Source organism: Penicillium odoratum (assembly GCF_028828045.1).
Source record: "Penicillium odoratum strain IBT 22623 chromosome Unknown utg000005l_segment0_segment0, whole genome shotgun sequence".
Taxonomy (NCBI): Eukaryota; Fungi; Ascomycota; class Eurotiomycetes; order Eurotiales; family Aspergillaceae; genus Penicillium; species Penicillium odoratum.
The window spans coordinates 1532203-1551397 of record NW_026643147.1 but is presented as its reverse complement, the minus strand read 5'-3'; the positions used below and the strand labels follow the sequence as shown (position 1 = coordinate 1551397).

At 47.7% G+C, this 19195-nt stretch overlaps 4 protein-coding genes across 4 annotated transcripts; 2 read left to right on the top strand and 2 right to left on the bottom strand.

The window, feature by feature from the left end:
- Positions 1 to 354: 354 nt before the first annotated feature.
- N7520_006132 (6-phosphogluconolactonase) lies at positions 355 to 1152 on the bottom strand (the record flags this gene model as incomplete). Its single annotated transcript, XM_057140066.1, has 1 exon — positions 355 to 1152. The coding sequence occupies one exon, from the start codon at positions 1150 to 1152 to the stop codon at positions 355 to 357; it is 798 nt and encodes a 265-aa protein (XP_056994072.1).
- Positions 1153 to 2143: 991 nt separating this feature from the next.
- Positions 2144 to 3217, bottom strand: N7520_006131 (formate/nitrite transporter family protein; the record flags this gene model as incomplete). Its single annotated transcript, XM_057140065.1, has 4 exons — positions 2144 to 2301; positions 2353 to 2709; positions 2767 to 2887; positions 2939 to 3217. The coding sequence occupies 4 exons, from the start codon at positions 3215 to 3217 to the stop codon at positions 2144 to 2146; spliced, it is 915 nt and encodes a 304-aa protein (XP_056994071.1).
- An 828-nt stretch (positions 3218 to 4045) lies between these two features.
- On the top strand, positions 4046 to 4447 carry N7520_006130 (DUF3140 domain-containing protein; the record flags this gene model as incomplete). The annotated part of the gene is made up of 2 exons (XM_057140064.1): positions 4046 to 4191; positions 4246 to 4447. 2 exons carry the CDS (start codon positions 4046 to 4048, stop codon positions 4445 to 4447), a joined length of 348 nt encoding a protein of 115 aa, XP_056994070.1.
- A 1963-nt stretch (positions 4448 to 6410) lies between these two features.
- Positions 6411 to 18699, top strand: N7520_006129 (uncharacterized protein; the record flags this gene model as incomplete). Its single annotated transcript, XM_057140063.1, has 7 exons — positions 6411 to 7380; positions 7441 to 10522; positions 10576 to 10796; positions 10850 to 13073; positions 13128 to 13819; positions 13874 to 15727; positions 15782 to 18699. The coding sequence occupies 7 exons, from the start codon at positions 6411 to 6413 to the stop codon at positions 18697 to 18699; spliced, it is 11961 nt and encodes a 3986-aa protein (XP_056994069.1).
- Positions 18700 to 19195: the final 496 nt, after the last annotated feature.

The following is a 19195-nucleotide window of genomic DNA, read 5'->3' as shown; positions in this document are numbered from 1 at the left end:
CAGATTGAATTACACAACATTCTTATCATTCAACTTGGCTACGAGCTCTAGCCCGTTCTAGGAAACAGTGAATTGACTGAGGGTACTTTCATTGGTCATCGTCACGCTCTATTTTTGCTCGTATCGGCCCTTTGGAAACACCTTTCAATACAAAGGGCAAGAAATATCATGCACGAGTTAGATCTCGAACATACTGATTTGCAAGCGACAGAGCCTCGGCCAATCGCAGAAGGTCAATAAATATTGCCATCACACATCCAAAGTGCACATATACACGACGCCCGGCATCAAGCCCATAAGTCTTGCCTTTCAAATTTGATTGTGTCCCAAGAAGCTCAAATCAAAATAACTCCTTCACAGGCTGCCGCGACGGGGAAAAGCAACGCCATCAATGGCGGGGTGGTCGGTGAACCAACTCACCTTCTCACCGCCGCCTTGGTTGACCAAGGCCGATGGGAGGCTGCGACCCTCCTCGCTATCAAAGATGGCCTTCATAATATCCTTCTTGCCAGCTCCGGTAGCCACGAAAGCGATGTGAAGGGCCGAGGTGACAACAGGGAGAGTAAGGGTAATGCGCTTTGGTGGGGGCTTGGGCGAGTTGTTCTCAGGTGCGACCCAGGCATCCTTCTCCCGCAGGAGCTCGTGGCCAGGGAATAGACTGCAAGTGTGGCCGTCGGGGCCACAGCCAAGAAGGATAAGGTCGAAAATAGGCAGCTTAACGCTGTCCTTGGCGGCGAATACACGCATCAGGTCTTCTTGGTAGAGATCAGCCAGTTCCTGGGTATCATCGTTCTGGACGGCGTCGGCGTCAATGGGATACACGGTCGGAGCTCCGAGCTCCGCGGGGATCTTGTTCAAAAGCTCCTCCTGCAGGAGACGGTAGTTGCTATCTTCGTGATCGAGGGGCACGGCACGCTCGTCGGCGAAGAAGATGTGCCATTTGGAGAACTGGGGTGTGTCTTCCGGAGTGCCATTGCTGGGAGCCAACAAGGCGCGGGCGAGGACGCTGGGCAGGGAGCCACCGGAGACAGCAACGCGGAAGGTATCGTGGCGGCTTAAAGCGGCATTCTGGCTAGCAAGGACGTAAGGGCGTAATTGCTCTGCCAGGGCATTTGTGCTGGGAAAGCTATAGAGGTTGGGTTGTCCGGTCATGGCTGAGGTGTTGTGATTTGGAAGAATGAGTTCTTGCGGTGTTGAAGATTCCCTTTCGTCACTCGGTGAATCCGGCGGGGTTGGCGGGGCGAGGGCCACTCTCGTCGCGTCTGGGCCGGAACGGGAGATGACGTGGTCCTTTGTCAAGATAAGTGCCTAAGGCATTGATCCAAGGTCGCTGCGATTGGTCAATTGGTATAAAGCTCACATGTACAGTATCCCTCTGTTACGAATCAAAAAGTCTTGCAAGGCTTGTTGACCTGGGTGATATAAATTTGCCCACCTGGGCAGAACCACATACTCCTGAAATTTGAAACACATTGAAAATATATAATATATATACCAACGTGCTAGGCGGCGCACTAGGGGAACAGTAGTGACCAAAATCAGAAGGCACAAGAGAGTTGTATTAATGAGTGATGTGGAGATGGAAATGTACTGAGCAAAAGGAGAAAGCCAATCTGGATATGGTAACGGAGGCCACATGTCCATATTGAGACGTCAGACCTTTGGTCCGAACAACAATTTCAAATATTGAAACCAGAACCCAGGCTTCTGGATCACGCCGAGATTTCCACTCTTCTGATGACTTCTCAAGTGCTTGATTCAAACATTTCAAATGTTGCTTTGACCAATTCTGCCCCTGGAAATCAGCTTGAGCCGTCCGGATTGTAGCATTTAGAACTTCATCCTATCCTTGACTCAGCACTTGAGATGATTTTTTTCTTCAATAAAAGTGGTCGCTCTGGCTATGTGGTATTAAACCCCTTTTATATTAGTGTCATATACATATAACCTCCAGGGCTACTCCCAAGGTCATAAATTATCTAGATTAACAATCAATGCTACCCTCAAACGGGTGGTTCGAAAGACCCCAGGTGCCGTGGACCTTCCTGAGGTCCAACATAACATTATTTCTTCCTTTCCCTCGATTTGTCACGTAACTCATGTCAAATAGGCAAGAACGTTTTAAAGTCATGGTAATTCTTGTTTACACTGCGTTCGAGGTTCCAGCAGTTGCCTCGATATCGCTCTCCTTTGTGGAGAATCTTTCCTGGTTCTCAACTCGGGCTTCATTTGCTCCCCTTTTCAGGCCAGGAATTGAGAGCGAGTTCAGATCCAGAAGGTACATGTACCAATAGTAAGTTCCTGGACACTGTTAGGAAATGCTCATACTGATGTCGAACATTCTCCACTTACCGCAGAAAACACCACCTCCAATAATATTTCCAATGAGAGCGGGAATGATGCCCTTCCAGATATACAAACCAACGCTGATTCCAGGTGCATCCAACCAGATGGACATGGGAATAAATGTCATGTTGGCGACAACGTGATCGAATCCAAGAGACACGAAAGCGAAAATCGGCCACCAGATTCCCATGATCTTTGATGCGAGATCACGTCCCTGCATACCAAAAAAGCATGCCAGGCAAACCAGCCAGTTGCAACCGATTCCGCGGAGCAATATCATGTGGAAATCAGGAGTAAGCTGCTTCTTTGTCGCATATGAAATGACCGTCGATTTGTAGGGATCATCGTCAAAGACTCCACCATCTAACAATAGATATTAGTTTTGTCCAAATGATAAAAAATTGGCAAGGGGATACTTACAGCCGTAAATGATGGCCACCATAAACAAGGATCCAGCCAAGTTTCCAAGGAATGTGACGACCCAGTGAGTCAACATCTTCCACCAGGGAAGCTGTCGTTGCAAGGCCGCAACAGTAGTATACTGACGTCTTGTTAGCATTGAGAACAGCGATAGTCAATAGATATTATTTACCATGAACGTTCCAGTGCAAAGGTCTGCGCCCGACAAGATGATCATGCACAATCCGTACGGGAAAACCAAAGCAGCGATGGTACGAAGCAAACCAGTAGCATTTTCCGAGAACCAGGGAGAGGCATTTGTGCTCAAAGCAGTGCCACAGGCAAAAGAAAGCAAACAACCAGCGGAGACAGCGCTCAGAAACACTTTGTCCAGTCTCATGTTACCTTTCACCACTCCAGCCTTTGCGACGTTCGCAATGACCTCTTGGGGCGACAGCGAATCGAACGACATGATGGGCTATTGTATGGTTTGCCAAATGCTTAAGCAGTGGAAATCAGACGCAAGCACAAAAGCTTAAGTAGAGCCAAGAAGAACGGGAAAGTCTTGGAAAAAAGCCTCCCCTTATACGAATGATCTCCGGGGACTGGAGAAATTCTGCCCCGGAGCACAGACTGTAACTAATGAACTAGCTGAATGAGGCGTGGGGAGTGGAGCTTTGAAACACGAATTGTTTACTTATATTTTACGCACTAATGGGGGCGCGGCCCGTCGATCTCTTCAAATGTTTTCTTTGGTCTGGGGAGAACTGGACCCAAAGTACAGAAAATTCAAGCATAATTGGATATAGATAAGCTAATTCTTCATCCTCATGCATGGCTTCACTGGGTGAAGAAATTCAGTAGGCTTAAATCTAGAGGATGGGCTGCGATACGCCTATCTTTTGACCAGTCAAAGTTACATTCTTAATCAGGCTTGGCGGCCTTGGCAAGCACGCCACATTTCTCCATTCCCTGGATCCACTAGAAAATCTGCGGATTAAGCCGTCAAGCCTTTTATTTATTTGTTCTGTACGGACTATCCTAGTTAATTGGAAAACTAAGATTTGGATCGTACGCATGCGGTGACTCAGGTGATTGTGACGTCAAAATCTGCCAAAGTTTGCCACAAATTTCATCAAGCTGACAATTTCTGAACTTTTTCCAAATCACAAAATTTGCAAACTTGCACATTAACTAAAACATATCAAGTTAGAAAGATTTCTCAGTAACCATGGTGAAGTCGAGAAATACGGTGATCAGGTGGGACTCGTTCCGTTCCGTTCCGCTCAACAGTCCTGAAATGGAAACTTACATGAAGCTATTCTTTAGCGAGTTCAACCATCTCGTTAACATGACTCCCGTTGAACTACGTGATTGGCTTAATGAAGAGCAATCAATGTCCTCGGGCTGGACCAACGATTCAGGAGAGACGATTGGTCACGAAAGGTGGGGTTGACTAGTGCCCGATTCAGGTTAGACCAGCATTGACTAGTCAAACAGTGGTCAGAAGATTGTGCAAATCCTTGAGCACAACCCCGATGGAAATCCCTCTGATTACTCGGATTCTGAGATTGACCACATGCGACGTGTGGTTTCCTACTGCAAACGCCACCTAGCCCAGGAGGAGAGCGTGAAACGCAACACGGAAAGCAAGAGTTACAGATCCCTCAAGAACTGGGGACATGATGCGTTGAAAGAGTAAATTTGAATGTAAAAAGATATCCACACCTATACTACTCCAGAACATGTGGTTTTTTGCAGCATCTTATTGGTCAGTTTGCCGCAGATATGGATCTTCACTTTTGCCTTTCGCTCCTTTCAATATGCCTCGCTAGCTTTACTCGGGTAATTCATCATCGGCATGATACTGATGCCGCGCGGAAGCGCGGTGGGCTGGCTTGTAAACCATATACACCTAGTACAGGTGTTCTCCTGATCTCAAAATTTCTCTTGGGTGTCTTCCAACCTTTTTTAGATTCTAAATACTATCACAACGTCGCAGGTGGAATGTTTGGAATTCTTCTCTTTTCAATTCACGTTTAATCTGGTCACTGCTTATTCAAATAAAGTACCTGGTCGGGATCCTTGACAACCAGACCATGCAATGTTGCTTATAGCCACCAGTCCTTGCATTTCAAGCGCTTGCTCACAAAGAATATCCTAGCTGGCCATGAGGTGAGGCAATGTCTCAATATTCGGATATTAGAGGCAGCAAAGGGGCTCATACCACATGTCCGTGCGCCATCGGTTGTGGCATTTCTCCTGCCACTTTCGGCCAAAACTACCTGCAAAATTGCTTTTTCGCATGCTCTTGACACGAATCTTTTGTTTCTACCGACTTCCTTGCAGGTTTGAAGCTGCACACCCTGCTTTTCTCCTTAGAAATACACTGGATCAGACGTCGCGTGCGCAGGTTAACAGTGGCCTTAAAGAAATTTGGGGTTTCGGCGGCAGACTTGAAGTTTTCTCATTGTATGGGTATTCAAGACGGTAATACATATTGGTCAAAATTGGTCAATTTAGGTCTTATTTGAAGCACATTTGGCTTGAAACCTGTTGAATGTCAAGGATTTCATCACCAAACTAATAGTGATAGTCCCATATTTGTAGGAGTCGATGAATTAGGTACATCCAGAGCCAAAATAAATGCGTATTCCCAAGTCCAATCTTCCATGTTCGAACATAATGTTCCTGTACGCATCACCCTCATTTTAACTAACTTCTTGCTCTTATACCCCCGCTCACTGGTATTAACTGGCTACTGTATAAATATAATATAATATTAACATTTAGTAGATGTTGTCTGATGTATTGACTTGCGTACTACAGGCAGTGATAGAGGCGGCGAGTCACTATTTACCCGCCCAGTCGCGTTGGAAATTTGGCCACCATGTGTGCTTCAATGTTCCATCATTACCCCGATTCTATCCAAAAACCCTACACCGTATTACAATTCTTAAAAGAATCAGACGCAAAGATAATGTCATCAGACCAGTCTATGAACTGATAGCCCAATGGTCTGATCCGCTCTCCGATTACATTTGCCAATGCCTCGGTGAATGCTGGGGTATTCGAGCCATAGAGGGTCGTACAGCTAAAATAGCAGCAAATATGAAATGAAGTTCCCAATATATCATTAGGCTGTGTGTAGGGCTGATAGCCTGGTTACTAACATCCTCGAGTCAATCGACAGCCTCGGAGTCGGAGTCGGCCTCCGTTTTCGTCTCGATCAAAATGTTCCAACGTGGAAACGCGCTAGTTGAGCGCGTTCCACAAGACCTGCCAGGGCAACTAGACCCATAGTGGAAGGACAGATTTACCCGGGACGCAGGTTCAGCCCAGATTAACTATCAAACTGGAAATTAAATACGAGGATTGGAACATGATTTGCTAGGATGTATGCCACATGCCTAAAGCAACATGTTGGTTCGGATTAGGCTGACTACTAAGAAGCGCAATCTCCGAATATTTTAAGATCAGTAGCATCAAATCGAGTCTTGAAATTATTGATATATATCGTCTATGGCAGGTCGGTCCAGGATCAGGGCCACACGGGATTGATATTTTGGTTGGATTTTCCCGAATTGTCTCCTTCCATTTTCAACCCTGAAAGAGCCATCCGACCAACATTAGCCGTCAAGACTGCGCGAGAACCAAAACGCAACATGTCTAGCAACAGCCAAGTTGGCGGGGAGCCCATTGCGATTGTGGGAAGTGCTTGTCGATTCCCCGGTGATGCGACATCCCCATCCAAGCTTTGGGAATTGCTCAAGAACCCTCGAGATGTCTTGACCGAGATACCGAAAAGTCGGTTCAATCCTGATGCCTTTTATCATCCAGATAGTTCTCATCATGGAACAAGCAATGTCCGTCACTCCTATGTCCTGTCAGATGATCACCGGCTATTTGACGCCCAATTCTTCGGGACCAAACCAGTGGAAGCGAATGCAATTGATCCTCAGCAAAGGCTGCTACTCGAGACAGTATACGAGAGTCTTGAATCGGCAGGAATACCCATGGAGAAATTGCAAGGCTCCGATACTGGCGTCTATGTCGGATTGATGACGAACGACTATTCAGACCTTGTGGGTCGAGATATCCAGAACATTCCTGCATACTTCGCGTCTGGAACTGCTCGAAGCATTCTTTCAAACCGGATCTCATACTTCTTCAATTGGCATGGTCCATCGATGACCATTGATACTGCCTGCTCCTCGAGTCTGGTCGCAATGCACCAGGCGGTGCAAAGTTTGCGCACCGGTGAAACCAAGGTAGCGGTGGCGGCAGGCACGAATCTTCTTTTGGGCCCGGAACAATATGTCGCTGAGAGCAAATTGAAAATGCTCTCCCCGACGGGTCGGTCGCGCATGTGGGACAAGGATGCAGATGGATACGCCCGTGGTGACGGCATTGCGGTTGTTGTCCTCAAGCCACTCACGGCCGCTCTGGCTGATGGCGACCATATCGAGTGTATCATTCGTGAAACTGGCACAAATCAAGATGGGCGTACCAAAGGAATCACAATGCCTAATCCAGTGGCCCAGGCAGACTTGATTCGATCCACCTATTTCAGAGCGGGACTTGACATAACCAAAGCTGGTGATCGGCCTCAATATTTCGAGGCTCATGGAACAGGTATGAGTAGAGCCACTGAGCCTGATAGCAAGGAGTAATTGAACTGACCAATCGTTTCAGGAACACCGGCAGGAGACCCAGTTGAGGCGGAAGCCATCAGCTCGGCATTTTTTGGACGCAAGGCGGGCTATTACCGGAAATCCAACGAGGAGCCCCCGCTGTTCGTCGGATCGATCAAGACAATCATTGGACATACAGAAGGCACAGCTGGTCTCGCTGCAGTTATCAAGGCTTCACTGGCGCTGCAAAATGGTGTTATTCCTCCCAACCTTCTATTAAACGAGTTAAATCCAGCTGTGAAACCATTCTATAGCGATCTTCAGATCATCAAAAAGGCTGAGAACTGGCCCAATCTTCCACAAAATGCAGTTCGCCGTGCTAGTGTCAACAGCTTTGGGTTTGGTGGGGCAAACGCGCATGCAATCCTGGAATTATTTGAAAGCACAAACAGCATCACTGCAACCAATTCCGCTTCTCTTGCATTCACACCTTTTAATTTCTCAGCTGCTTCAGAAAAGTCCCTCGCTGCAACTCTCGCTCAATATTCGGCATATTTAAAAGGTCGACCTAGTGTTAATCTCCGCGATTTGTCATGGACCCTGAACTGTCGTCGGTCTACTCTGCCTGTGCGAGTATCTATCTCAGCATCCAATCAAGCTGATCTAATCGCAAAATTGAACAGGGCGGCACATTCAGATCATGGATCCACTCCAGCTTCTAAGTCTATGAGCATCAACCGGCCAAAGTTCCTCGGAATATTCACTGGTCAGGGTGCACAATGGGCTGGAATGGGAGCAGAGCTGGTCAGTGGGTCATTGCTGGGTGCTGAATGTATTGCCCGTCTGGACTTTGCTCTTCAAAACCTTCCAGAAGAGCATCGCCCTACATGGTCACTCAAAGATGAGATATTGAAAGATTCTGTCTCGTCACGAATAGGGCAGGCATTGTTCTCCCAATCTTTGTGCACGGCCATTCAAATAATGCTGGTCGACCTGCTTCGCGCGGCGGGTATTGTTTTCACCGCAGTCGTCGGACATTCATCAGGAGAAATCTCCGCGGCATACGCTGCCGGATATCTCAGAGCAGAAGACGCCATAAAAATCGCATATTTTCGTGGTTGGGCTTTGCAACACTCCGCAGATGTCAATGGAGTCAAAGGAGCAATGATGGCCGCAGGAACGTCTATCGAAGATGCGCGGGAACTTTGTGATATGCCGACTCTCGAGGGACGAATCTGTGTTGCTGCGAGCAACTCGTCTGCCAGTGTCACACTTTCTGGTGATTTGGATGCTATAGAGGAGGCGAAGGAGGTCTTTGAAGACGAGAAGAAGTTCGCACGGTTGCTCAAAGTTGATAAGGCATATCACTCTCATCATATGCTACCCTGCGCTGCTCCTTACATCGAAGCCCTTCAGAACTGCAGAATCAGAATCCAGGATCGGTCAGATATAGGTACAGCTTGGATCTCCAGTGTTTATGAAAAGAACATAGAGAACGTCAACGATAGCCTAGTAGACACATACTGGAGCAACAACATGGTCAATCCCGTTCTCTTCTCGCAAGCAGTGAGCTTTGCAACTGCTGCACTTGGACCTTTTGACATGGCGCTCGAAGTTGGCCCCCATCCGGCGCTTAAAGGACCCGTTTTGCAAACAATTCAGGAGGTGTCAGGAAGCGAACTTCCTTACACAGGAACATTCAACCGAGGGAAAGACAGCCGAGAGGCATTTTCCTCTGCACTTGGAGCTATATGGATTTCCATGGGAGAGAATGTCGTGGATTTCGCAAAATTCGACAATGAAGTGCTTCCAGATGACCAAAGAAGAAGACTAGTGACCGGGCTACCGACTTATTCATGGGATCATGATCGTGTCTATTGGCACGAGTCTCGCTTATCGAAAACATTTCGCGAAGACGGCGAGAAGTTCCATCCTCTTCTTGGAGCTCAATGTGCGGACGGCGCCCAGAAAGAGGTCCGATGGCGAAACTATCTCAATACCCGAGAAATCCCGTGGCTCGCTCACCACCAGGTCCAGGGTCAGATGGTCTTTCCTGCGGCAGGCTATGTATCCGCTGCCGTTGAGATTCTGATTCGACAGTTCGGACTTCCGTCTATCAGAGTGGTGGATTTGCAAGATTTCATCATTGGCCAGGCTCTTGTCCTGGAAGATAATGTTCCGGTAGAGATCATATATGCTTTGAAGCTCTCTGATCTGCACGATGATGTCGCATGGGCAGAATTCAATTGCTATTCCGATTCAAATAGAGGAACATCATCAATATCACTGCATGCCTCTGCTAGGATCAAGGTTACACTTGGCAATCCCAGTCATAGCGATCTACCACCAGGGACTGAACACCAAGGACCGTTCCTCGAAGTTGAGACTGACCGATTTTATAACTTTGTTTCCAACCTTGGTTTTGGCTATACCGGTCCATTCCGTGCACTTTCCAACCTTAGAAGAAAGATGGACCATGCCACAGGATCCATTTCCATTCCGATAGATGAAAGCATGGAGAGTCCTTTACTGATTCATCCTGGATCACTAGACGCTGCGATACAGGCAATCATGCTGGCGTACTCCTTTCCTGGTGACGGCCGTCTGCGCACGCTTTACCTGCCTACAAGAATTGACAGCATCCGTATCAATCTGACTGTTTACCACGACTTCGCGGGGCCCGGCTCGGAACTTTCGTTCTACGCTTCGGTCGCAACTACGAGATTCGCAGAGCTCTCTGGAGATGTGGATTTGTATTCAGCCGATGGGCAATACACAGTTGTGCAACTTCAGGGGCTTCATACAACTCCCCTCGCCCCCTTGACAGCCGCAAATGATATTCCAATGTTCACTAAAATCCAGTGGGCCCCCGAGGAACCAACAGGGGATGTCGCTGATATGGATGTGAACTCCAAAGAACACCGAGTACACCTCTCAGCAATAGAACGCGTTGCGCACTTTTATTTGAAAAGCCTTCGGTCATCAGTGAAGGGGTCTGAGATTCCAGCAGTCGCGACACATCACGCCCAATTACTGGCATACGCCAGCCATTGCGTCTCAACCGTGAAATTAGATAAGAACCCCTGGGTCCCAGCAGAGTGCTGTGATGATACGACAGAAGACATTTTGCACCTCATCTCTCGGTATTTTCCGCCCCTCAAAAATTGCTGAGATCTAGTAGACTGACATATTTCAGGTACCCGGGTAGCATTGACATGAAGATCATGAGACAAGTTGGCGAAGCACTACCGTCTGTTGTTCGAGGAGAAGCCAATCTATTTGAAATTCTCACCAGGGACAATCTACTAAACCAATTTTATTCCAGCACAACTGGAATCGAGTTTTACTTGCAACAACTCTCTCGGTTAGCTGGTCAGATAAGTAACCGATTCCCGAACCTCAATGCTTTGGAGATCGGTAAGCCAATTGAAAATTTACGATATGACTATCTTCTAATGTTAGATATACAGGTGCCGGGGCTGGGGAGAATACAGAATGGATCCTCAGTGGCATGCAAAGGAGCTTCGCTTCCTACACCTACACCGATATCCTGGACAGTCAGTTTGATCAGGCACAAGACAAGTTCAAAGAATACCAAACAAAAATGGCTTTCAAAGTCCTTGATGTTGAGAAAGACGTTGTAGAGCAAGGATTTGCCCCGGAATCATTCGACCTGGTCATTGCCTTACTTGCTCTCTATGCGACAAGCAGTCTTGAGACAACGCTGTCCAACGTTCGCCGTCTTATCAAGCCCGGGGGCTATCTGTTGCTCCTAGAACTGGTCAATCCAAGTGTGTTGCGATTTGGCCTTGTCCTTGGTGGACTTCCAGCATGGTGGATGGGCCATTCTGAGGGCCGGACCCTATCCCCTTGTATATCCACTGAAGAATGGAATGACTTGATGGGCAAGACAGGATTCTCTCGCTGTGATGTCTCCATAAGCTCCCAACTGGATTTACCGGTTCCATTCTCGGTCATGTTGACCCAGGCTGTTGATCAACGATTGAATATTTTACGAGACCCATTAGCTCCAAAGAATGAAGTGATGGCAATTGAATCCTTGACCATAGTTGGCGGCCGAACCTCATTGACGACATCTCTACTTTTGGACATAAGAGAAGCAGTTGGCCGTCACTACGGCAAAATCAAGTTTTACTCTTCATTGGCTGATATTTCCCTGTCAGACCTTCGAGTAATGGGTTCAGTACTCTGCCTGTCCGAGCTGGATGAGCCTGCACTTGTTTCTATGACACCACGAAGCTTGAAAGCATTCAAAGGACTGTTTGAGAAAAGTAAGAACATCCTGTGGGTTGGTTATGGTGCACAGGGGTCAAATCCATCTGCCAACATGATTGTCGGAGTTCAACGAACTTTGCAGGTTGAAATGCCTCATCTCCGAATGCAAATTCTGAATCTGCATTCCCTCGAAGATGCAAGATCCGATCTCATAGCCAAGAAGCTTATACAGCTCGAGGCTACGGACTCCTGGGAGCAAAAAGGCCAGCTCCAAGATATTCTGTGGTATACAGAGCCGCAAATAACTTTGCGGAGTGGACAGTTCTTCATTCCTCGACTGAAAATGCACACCGAAAGGAATGACCGATACAATTCTTCTAAACGGCTGATCGTGAAAAGTGTGGAACGGAATTCCTCTGCGGTCACAGTTCAGATATCCGACGGGTATTACCAAGTCTTGGAAGCAGAAAATCGTCATTCCCGTTTATTGAACAGTGGTGTGCAAATCCAGGTGACAGACTCAATCCTGCGTCCTGTGAGGATAAATCAAAGTGACCACCTATTTTTGGTGGCTGGAAAAGAGTGTGAAACGGGTGCCGATGTTGTCGCGTTTTCGGAATATCTTAGCTCATGCATCCACGTACCACTGTCTTGGTGTGTTCGATGCGGGAATTCAAGCGACGAATCCCTACGGTCAATGGCCAGCCTTTACTCGCACTTGATTGCTCGGGCACTGCTCAGCAACGTGCTCCCGGGAAACACCATCGCGGTCCTGGAACCTGACTTCTCCCTAGCTGCCATACTCACGCAACTCGCAAACAAAAGAGGAATTGGACTGATCCTTTTCACCACAAACAACAGTATTTGCTCAAGACCCTGGATATATATGCATCGAAACTCCACGCGACGCGAAATCATGAGAAATATACCGCCGAAAGTAATCAGATTGTTCAATTTCTATGGCGATGACGACTTGCTTTCTGTTCTTCAAGGGTGTTTGCCAGATGAGTGCCGACTGGAAACCGAGCTTTCACTGACAATGCAATATTCAAGACACTCGCCTTCTCTGGCCGCTGCTGATGATATTGCCTCTCAGCTCCAGGATCTATGGTTGAGGGTTCAGATGGACCAGAGCCCCATCAACCTGGACAGACTGCCAAGCCTCACCCTAACAAGCCTTATTGACAGTCAGCCGCACCCCGGTAAACAGGTGATCCTCAGATGGGAAAGTGAGAAGCTGCCTTTACAGATTTTCCCCGCAACAAGAGTGGTCAGGTTCGATCAAAACAAAACATACTGGCTGGTCGGGCTAACAGCAGGGCTGGGCCTTTCTCTATGTCAATGGATGGCTAGGCAGGGCGCCCGGTATATTGCCTTGTCTAGTCGCAAACCCGAGGTGGACGCGAAATGGATAATGCAGATGGCTGACAACGGATGCACAGTCCGTGTCTTCGCTTGGTAGGCTATTTCGGTAGTCGAAATTCGTGAACTATTATGTTCTAACAATATTAGTGACATTACAAACCGCGAGTCCGTGACGAACACCTACAACAAACTTGCGAACACAATGCCGCGGATTGCTGGGGTTGCACAAGGTGCTATGGTTCTTCAAGACACTATGTTCCTTGACCTCGACTTACCTCGCTTTGAGAAGGTTCTGCAGCCTAAGATTCAGGGAAGCATTTTACTCGATGAGCTCTTCTCTGAAGATACGTTGGATTTCATGATATTCTTTTCGTCTATGGCTGCGATCACCGGCAATCCCGGTCAAGTCGCATACAATGCTGCAAACATGTTCATGGCCAGTCTGGCAAATCAACGTCGGAGTAGAGGACTGGCCGGATACGCCATCAACATTGGTGCAATTGTTGGTAATGGCTATGTGACAAGGGAGTTAAACATGGACCAACAATCTTATCTTTACCGAGTCGGTCACACCTGGATGTCAGAGCAGGACTTTCGTGAGGTGTTTGCCGAAGGAATTCTCTCTTGCATGGCAAGAACGGGTGGTTCTGAGTTGTGCAGCTCGTTGAGGATTGACGAGGATGAGTCCAAAAATTGGGTTGCAAACCCGATCTTCCAACATTTGGTAATAAAGGCCAATCCCCTAGCTGTGACAAGCAAGAGAAACAAGGGAGGGGTTATTGTCAGGCTGCAACTGCTTGATGCCATCTCTAAAGAGGAGGTTTTGGAGATCCTGCAAGGTATGTTGAAATTCAAAAACTGTGAGCGACCTGGCAATTAATCATAATATGAAGATGCTTTCACGGTCAAACTGCGATCTATGCTACAGCTTGATCCGGATAAGGCTATTCTCGACACTAGTATGGATACTCACGGAGTCGATTCTCTCAACGCGGTAGAGATTCGATCTTGGTTCCTCAAGGAGATTGCCGTTGATATGCCGGTGCTGAAGATTTTCAATGCAGCATCAGTTCGAGATCTCATCGACTCGGCAGCCAGTCTGCTCCCAGATACGCTGATCCCTAAAGTTAAGACAGATAAAGATGTTTCCGACGCTCCTGCTGCGATGCGTCCTCATACGCCTCAAATGGGTTCTCCAGATCTTGAGTCTGCACAGGACACACCAACTTCTGGATCAAGTGATCAGGTCAAGACTTTCCATTTGGAGTACATCCCGTCATACAATAATGGTAGCGTGCGCTCAGTCACATCTGTAGGGACAACGGATTCGAATTCGGAACATAGTGGGGAGACATCAGCATCTGCAAGCTCTGTCGATGATGTCTCAGACACGGATACTGTTCGAAAACAACAAGTTCAACGAACCCTTCCCATGTCACACGGGCAGTCACGATTCTACTTCCTAAGATCCTTCGTCGAAGATCAGACAGCATTCAATGTCACTGCAGTCTTTCAACTCAAGGGACACTTACAGATTGAAGACTTTGCCCGAGCAGTTGAAGCAGTGGGCCAGCATCATGAAGCTTTGAGAACATTTTTCTTCTTGGGCGAGGACAAACGAGCAATGCAAGGTGTTTGGGTCAAGTCTACACTACGACTGGAACGATCGCTCATCAGTCATGAGCGAGACATTGAGGCTTTCAAAGATCAGATGAGATTGCATGTTTACAAAATTGAAGAAGGTGAAACTCTTCGCATGAAACTTCTTTCTCTGTCTAGCGATCAGCACTGGCTAATACTGGGCTTTCATCACATCAACATGGACGGCATCAGCGTCGAGATATTATGGTCAGACCTCGAGAAAGCCTACAGTGGAGTGCCTCTGTCGGACGATATGCTTCAATACCCAGACTTCACCTTGAGACAGCTACGCGACCACGAAACAGGGGCTTGGCAAAAGAGTCTCGATTACTGGAAAGAGGAGTTTACCGATATTCCCTCGGTCGCACCGTTGCTTCCATTCTCTCGCCTACCAGCTAGGCCCGCTGTTTCTGATATCGGAACTCACAGTGCCTACATGCGCCTGGACCGGGATCTCTCCGACAAAATCAAGAAGTGTGCGTCGATATTCAACGTGACACCGTATCACTTCCATCTTACGATCTGGCAAACTCTTCTTTTTAGGCTCTTTGATATAGAGGATGTCTGTATCGGCCTTGGGAACGGCAATCGTACGGACCCTGATGTCATGCTCACCATCGGGTTACTCCTCAACCTTGTTCCCATCCGATTCCATCGCAAATCATCTCAGTCATTTGGTGAGGCGTTGAAGGATACAAAGTCGATTTCCCAACGGACTTTCTCGCATGCTCATATTCCATTGAGTGTCATTCTGTCTGAACTGAGTGTGCCTAGATCAACTGCCCATAGTCCCCTATTCCAGATCTCCTTCAATTACCGTCCTAAGATTGCGGAGTCTCGCCAATTCTGTGGTTGTGAGGCTAGCGCATCTCTGTTGAGCACTGGTGGCATCCCCTATGATCTTCATCTCGACGTTGTAGATGTTGTCGGTGGAGAGACTTCGATTTACTTGCTGGTCCAGAAGGAGCTGTATGACCTGCAACATGCGGAGATTCTCCTTCGCAGTTATCACAGTCTCATACAAGCATTCATTGATAATCCCGCGACAAGGACTTTCTGGCCAGCATTATTCTCCAAGGATGATGTCGAGAAGGGCTTGATTGCCGGTAGAGGCAAGTTGGCCTTCTTTGGTGCATTTCTTTAGTACTGACCGGTGGTAGGATCCGTGATCGAGAATCCGTGGCCCGAAACATTGATTCATCGAATTGGCGACATCTCAACAAACTATGCCGATCGTATTGCTCTTAGAGAGCCAAGGGGCTTCGATCTTACATACTCGCAGTTGGTAAATCGAGTCTCGGCAATTGCGACTGAATTGCTTCGAAGAGGCATACTCCCAGGGGACAGAGTTGGGGTCTTCCAACGCCCCGGCGCAGATTGGATTTGCTCTATGATGGCAATTTGGCATGTTGGTGGAACTTACGTGCCCTTGGACAAGAAGTCTGGAATTGATCGATTGTCAATCATGATCTCCGAGACAGCGCCCTGCCTTATTCTGACCAGTAATACCACTGCCTCAGACTATCATCAACTCCACATCTCAACGGAACCACTCGATATTTCTTGTCTTCAATCGGTGTGCAGAACCCCCGTGCAAAACATATCGAAGGCGACACAGACAGCTCTTCTTATGTATACAAGTGGTTCGACTGGCGCTCCCAAAGCCATCATGATAAACCATAACGCACTCTCGCATCAAATACACGCATTTAGTGAGACTTGGGGTATCCGAGAAGGAAAGGAAACAGTGCTCCATCAATCGTCCTACGCCTGGGATATGTCCATTTGTCAAATATTGCTTTCACTCAGCAACGCAGGAACGTTGATCATTGCTGACGACCAACATCGCGTTCATCCCGCTGCAATTGCAAGTCTCATTCAGTCGGAAAGCATCACCACCACGGTTGCAACCCCTACCGAGTATTTCTCATGGATCCGTCACGGGGGCTTGCAGATAGGACAAACTAAGTGGAGTCTGGCCATTTCCGGTGGTGAAACTCTTTCCAACGCCTTGATGCTGGAGTTTCAATCTCTTGCCAAGCCAGACTTAACGCTTATTAACGCATACGGCCCAGCTGAAGTAACCATGGCCTGCAGCTCAGTGGAGGTTCCGTACATAGAATCTGACACCCTGGTTGCATATAGGCCCATGAATCTTTACACCTTACCAAACAACTCTGTTTATATCGTGGACGAGGACCTGAATCCAGTCCCTATTGGTATCCCAGGAGAGCTGGTGATTGGAGGAGCAGGTGTCGCTCTGGGCTATCTCGACGTGGACAAGAATAAGGATCGATTTCTAACCGATCAACACACAAGCCCCTTTTTCCGGAGCCAAGGATGGACTACAATTCATCGCTCCGGCGACCGGGCTCGCCTGACGGAGGATGGTGGCCTTGATCTCATGGGTCGTATCAGCGGTGACAATCAAATCAAACTTAATGGGATACGTATCAACTTTGAGGAGATCGAGGCAGCGATTTTGAGGGCTTCCAAGGGCAAAGTTTTGCAAGTGGTGGTGTCACCTCGTTCATCCGCCGAGGATGCTTCACGAAAGTTCCTCGTTGCATTCGTCGTTATGGTTGACATCGCCACAATCGAACTTCAAAGACAGTATCTAGAGCAAATCACCCCGGACCTCCCGCTGCCGCCGTACATGCTCCCAGCTGCGATCATTCCCATTGACGATCTGCCTCAGAATACCTCTGGCAAGGTGGACCGTTCGATCGTGAGCAGTTTTCCTATTCCAAAGAGCCCATACCAAGAAATCAATCCAAAAGGTCTTCTGCCTTTGGAAGACTCTCTACGTCAGCTCTGGGAAGAAACTATTCCTCAAGATGTTCTCTCTCATCAGTCAATCAGATCACAGTCAGATTACTTCCATTCTGGCGGAAGCTCTATGTCACTGGTGACTCTGCAATCGTTGATCAAAGAGCGGCTTGATGTATCTGTGTCCTTACATAAGCTTTTTGAGGCGAGTACTCTGCACGCCATGGCTTCTCTTGTGGGGAAAAAATCCACTATCAACCTAGAAATGTCCGTGAATTGGGAAGAGGAAATCGACGCCATGATTGCATCATCTCAAGACACCCTGCCTGGCCTTGCCAACCAGAAGGAGCCTTCGGAGCTCCGCATTGTGGTTCTCTCAGGAGCAACCGGGTTCATAGGCAAGGAGATCTTGCGGAAACTACTAGATGAAGACACTGTTCAGGCTGTACACTGTCTTGCTGTCCGACGCTCACACGACGAGCTACCAGAGATTTTCTCCCACCCGAAGGTCTATTTGCACAATGGCAACTTGGGCGCCCCCAATTTAGGGCTGACAGATTCCGACGCGGTCTCAATATTCACTCGCGCCGATGTCATCATCCACAACGGGGCCGATGTGTCTTTTATGAAGACCTACCAATCTCTCAAATTGACGAATGTGGCATCCACAAGGGAACTTGCCAAGCTGGCCTTGCCAAGACGCATTCCCTTTCATTTCATTTCTTCTGCAAGCGTTACGCGCCTTGCATCGCAACCCAGCTTTGGGGAGGTTTCAGTTGCTCCGTACTGTCCTGCTTCCATTCCAGATGATGGGTACATGGCAGCCAAGTGGGTATGCGAAGTATATCTGGAGCGAGCCAGCCAGCAGTTTGGTCTTCCGGTCTGGATCCACCGTCCTTCCAGCGTCTCGGGGGCAGATGCGCCAGAGCTAGATCTGATGAGCAACATTATGCAATATTGTCAGGAGACAAAAAGGATTCCTGACACGAAATCATGGCTTGGGGGTTTTGATTTGATTTCAGTAGATTCTGTGGCAGAGAAAATTGTCGAAGCGGTGCACGAGTCAAGTTTATCTGAAGGCAGAGATGGTTTGAGATTTCGTTTTGCGTCTGGAGAGCTTGAGTTGAGACAAGAGGAAGTTCAAGATGTCATGGAGGCTGGAACTGGTGCAGAATTTGAAGTTGTTTCTGTTACGGAGTGGGTTGATCTTGCCGAGAAAGCAGGGATGAGCCCCTTGCTTGGAATGTACCTACGGAAAGCTACAGATGGACAGGTTTTGCTCCCCAGATTGATTAAAGGAGCGAGGTAATAGTCTTGATTGGTTTTAGTGGATAATGTGAATGGAGTTATCGATGTTGGAGCAATTTTTCATGTAATGCAGTTTGATCACTGCAAAAAATCCGTGGATAAACTGCTTTCAAAATGACTTCGGGAATAGATACCTCATGTAGCAAATCATCTTGTCTTGCATCATTTTATATTCTCGGTTAAGTTCACAGAGGCTCAGTAACCACGGAAATTTCTTTGGCATACTTCATGACCCGCTTGCTCAGATCACTGCGTCCCGCAAAAAAATTTGAGAGCTAGCTATACATAAAACCTTGGAAGTGCTCTATTTCTTGATAAACATATCCATGATTTACCCCTCTATACAGATTTATCTGGCAAGGCAATACACTCTGTTGGAGAATCTACTCACTGCTTTGCCATTTCTCAGCTGGAAACTTGCTATTGATCTCAGCGACAGCAATTACCAGGGGTTCTTTAATCGCTCTTAGCTCCTTTTCAAGTAAAATTTGAAGGGT